The sequence below is a fragment of the Rhinopithecus bieti genome, unplaced genomic scaffold (assembly GCF_001698545.2).
Source record: "Rhinopithecus bieti isolate Rb0 unplaced genomic scaffold, ASM169854v2 scaffold_31521, whole genome shotgun sequence".
Taxonomy (NCBI): Eukaryota; Metazoa; Chordata; class Mammalia; order Primates; family Cercopithecidae; genus Rhinopithecus; species Rhinopithecus bieti.
This window is the reverse complement of record NW_016813375.1, coordinates 89157-92549: the sequence shown is the minus strand read 5'-3', so window position 1 is coordinate 92549 and position 3393 is coordinate 89157. Positions and strand designations below refer to the sequence as shown.

Here is a 3393-nt window from a genome sequence, read left to right as displayed (position 1 = left end):
CAAGTGTTCGCCCGAGCTCAGGGGGCGGCGTAGCTGCCGCCCGCCCAGGAGGACCATGCTGCGCGGCAAGTCCCGGCTCAACGTGGAGTGGCTGGGCTACTCGCCAGGCCTGCTCCTCGAGCACAGGCCCCTCCTGGCAGGGCGCACGGCGCGGAGCCACTGCCGGTAAGTCATGTGTGCGCCCGCCCAGTATCCGCCGGCGCCCGCGCCCGCGCCTGCCACAGCCCTGCGTCGCCGCGCCGCGCCGCGCCTGCGTACTGTGGCCCGCCGCCCGGCGCGAACCGACACTTCCGGCGCGAACCGACACTTCCGGCGCGAACCGGCACTTCCGGCGCGAACCACTACTTCCGGTGCGAACCGCCTAGACCGTTCACCCGCGGAGCTTACTGAGCGCGGCCGTCGAGCCCAGCTCGGCCGCCGAGCGCCTGTGCCGGCACGGCTACACCATGGAGCGCCCGGATAAAGCGGCGCTGAACGCACTGCAGCCTCCTGAGTTCAGGTAGCCCTGAGCGGGGCCAGGACCGCGAGGCGGACTGGCCGCAGCATGCAGCAGGGCCTGAGGGAAGGCCCTAGCTGAATGGGTGGGCGTGAGGTCTGGACTCCGGGGACCTGGTCGCAGGGAGCGGGGCGGGGAAAGCAGGTGGGGCCTGAGATGTCTAAACGCCCGGTCCCGACCTTTCGCTCTGGAACAAGGGATCCGGGGTCATGGGGAATAGGTCAGTGGGCCTTCAGCTCATGCTTCTATCCTAGCACTTCCTCTCGGTATCGTCTATATTGCAGTCTCTTTCATTACCGCAGGGTCAGCCTTCTGAGACAGGAACGCGGTCTCCTTCATCTCCGTGTTCCCTAGGGGGCCTGCATAGTCGGGGCTTAATAAATGTTTGCCGTAGGAATGAAGGAGTAGAAGGGAATAGTTCCCCTGGTGTGGAACTGCTTCACTTGGGGAATCAGTAAGATAGAGGCTGGTGGCTGAGTTGAAGGGATGTATGAGAGAGCAGGTGGTTCTGGCCCACCTCAGTAGGCAAGGTAGTGGTGAGGGAGTTAGCTACCATTCGTTAAGACCTACTGTATACCAGGCTCATTTCACGTGCTTTAGATACATTATCTGAATTCTTAATTTATCTGACTGCTTGATTTCCCAATTTTGAAGAGGTTGCAATTGAGGGTAAGTGACTTGAAACTGAGGATGAGTGATTAGAGAATTAGGCGACAAAGTAATTGAAGCTAACGTTTGAGCAAGCTCAAGCTCACTGACTCCAAAGCCCACGATCTTTGGAGCGCTGTGATGCTTTCTCTTTCCGACAGGGTCATTGTGGGTTTTTTTTTTTTAACTTTTATTTTAGGTTCATGAGTACATGCGCAGGTTTATATAGGGAAACTGCATGTCACAGGGGCTTGGTGTACAGATAATTTTGTCACCCAGGTAATAAGCGTAGTACCCGATAGGCATTTTTTCTGATCCTCTCCCTCCTCCCAGCCTGCACTCTCAAGTAGGCCCCAGTGTCTGTTGTTCCTCTCCTAGTGTCCATCTGTTCTTGTTGTTTAGTTCCCATTTATGGGAACATGCAGTATTTGGTTTTCTTTTCCTGTCTTAATTTGCTTAGGATAATGGCCTCCAGCTCCAGTCATGTTGCTGCAAAGGACATGATCTCATTCTTTTTTATGGCTGCATAGTGTTCCATGGTGTATATGTACCACATTTTCTTTATCCAGCCTCAGTGTGGGATTTTTAAAAATTATTTATTTATGAGAATACTAACATATTTTTATTAGATACACTTAGAGCATAGTCCTTCTAGACTGATTCCGGTTTCCTAATGGAATTTGCAGTGAAATTTTGGCTGTGGAAGAAAGAATTCCTGTTGTCTTACTTGCTACAGAAGGGAATGTGGTAGGCTCTGTCTGCTCAATGTTGGCTGCAGAAGTTTGTATGAAGTGGGAAAACTAGGTGGTGTTATAAATGGAGGCAGAGTAAGGTTCATCCTGAACGTTTTCCTTTATGTGAGGACAACTTTAATTCCAGCCTTTCTCATTCCTCATTTCCAACAAATCTCTGCTCAGTAACACCCAAAGATACATAGGATAAAGCAATTGAATAGCATTAGTTGCTTTGTCTTGGAATAAGCCACTGATTTTACCCAAGGTGGCTTGTGTCAGCAAAACCAACAGCCCTTGTGGCTGGAAGCCAAGGAGAAAATGTCCTATAAACAGTAGAGGAAGTTTGCTAGTTTTCAAAAGTTTGTATGTACATTTTGGCTTAATGCTTAGTCCCATATTAGTGAGGTCACAACACAGAAAAGTAGTCACATTTTTGAAGTTTGAGGTAAAGAGAGAAGTGAGAAGGAATTAGCTATAAATTATTAAGGTATGCTGTGTATAGATTGTGTGGGGGCTAGAAATTAACATGTAGAAAGGTTATATTTGGGTGGTGGGATTATAAGTGATTTTGTTTATTTTAAAACATTTTTATGGTGTTACATCATCTTTTCAGTAATAAACGTTGTAAAAGCCAGGCCAGATATTAGATACTCAAGAGAGGTCATGTAAAGAACAAAACAATCAGTTAACACTTCCTTTCTTTTCCGTTAACAAGTTAGATAATCTGAAAGTTGGATTCCTAAAACATACTTCTTTACTCACCATAGAAACACCAAAGTCAAGTGCTTTTTTTAGGGTCCACAAAAGAATTGGCCAATTAGTGACTCTTTGTATTTTTTGTAGATTCTGCACTGCAGACACTCATATTCTTCATGAGGATTACACAATAAATTCCTCTAAATATTTACTAGTAGGAAACAGTTTAAGGGAGCTTATGTATATTAAATGAGAGTTATATAGCTCAGTAATCAAAATGAGGCCTGTTAGATGATCCATTTAAGTACCAAAATAAAATATTAGAACTTTTTTTAACAGCAATAAACATTTAATTTCTCCCACATGTGCAGAGCATGTGATCAAGAAATAGGCATGAGGTTATATTTAATATATATTTTACTCAATGTTTTTGTGGGTCTTTTGTTCAGGTTATTTTAAAATAAATTTCATTGTGTGTATTTGAGGTTCACAACATGATGTTATGGCATACATATAGTAAAATGATTACTATGGTGAAGCAGATTAGTATATCTGTCATCTCACATACTTTTGTGTGTGTGTGACCAGAGGCAGCTAAAATCTTATTTACGAAAGTCCCTAATACCATGCAACTTTATTGCCTGTAGTCCTCTTGTACGTTAGATATCTAGACTTGTTAATCCATATATCTACTGCTTTGTGTCCTTTGATGTACATCTCCCTATTTCCTCCCCTTCAGCCTCCCACCCCCACCCCCATGGTAACTACTGTTTTATTCTCTGTCCCTGTGTAGTTGACTTTTTTTTTTTTTTTTTTTTT

At 45.4% G+C, this 3393-nt stretch overlaps 1 protein-coding gene across 2 annotated transcripts in view; it reads left to right on the top strand.

The window, feature by feature from the left end:
- Positions 1–6: 6 nt before the first annotated feature.
- Positions 7–3393, top strand: part of VMA21 (vacuolar ATPase assembly factor VMA21) — a 7606-nt gene continuing 4219 nt past the window's right edge. The window contains exon 1 of one of the 2 annotated variants that reach the window (XM_017848141.1): positions 7–165. In XM_017848141.1, the coding sequence (XP_017703630.1) occupies positions 56–165 (110 nt within the window). In that variant the 5' untranslated portion in view covers positions 7–55. Of the gene's footprint in view, positions 166–228; positions 500–3393 lie in introns of those variants that run through there. The other variant, XM_017848142.1, reaches the window with a different exon arrangement.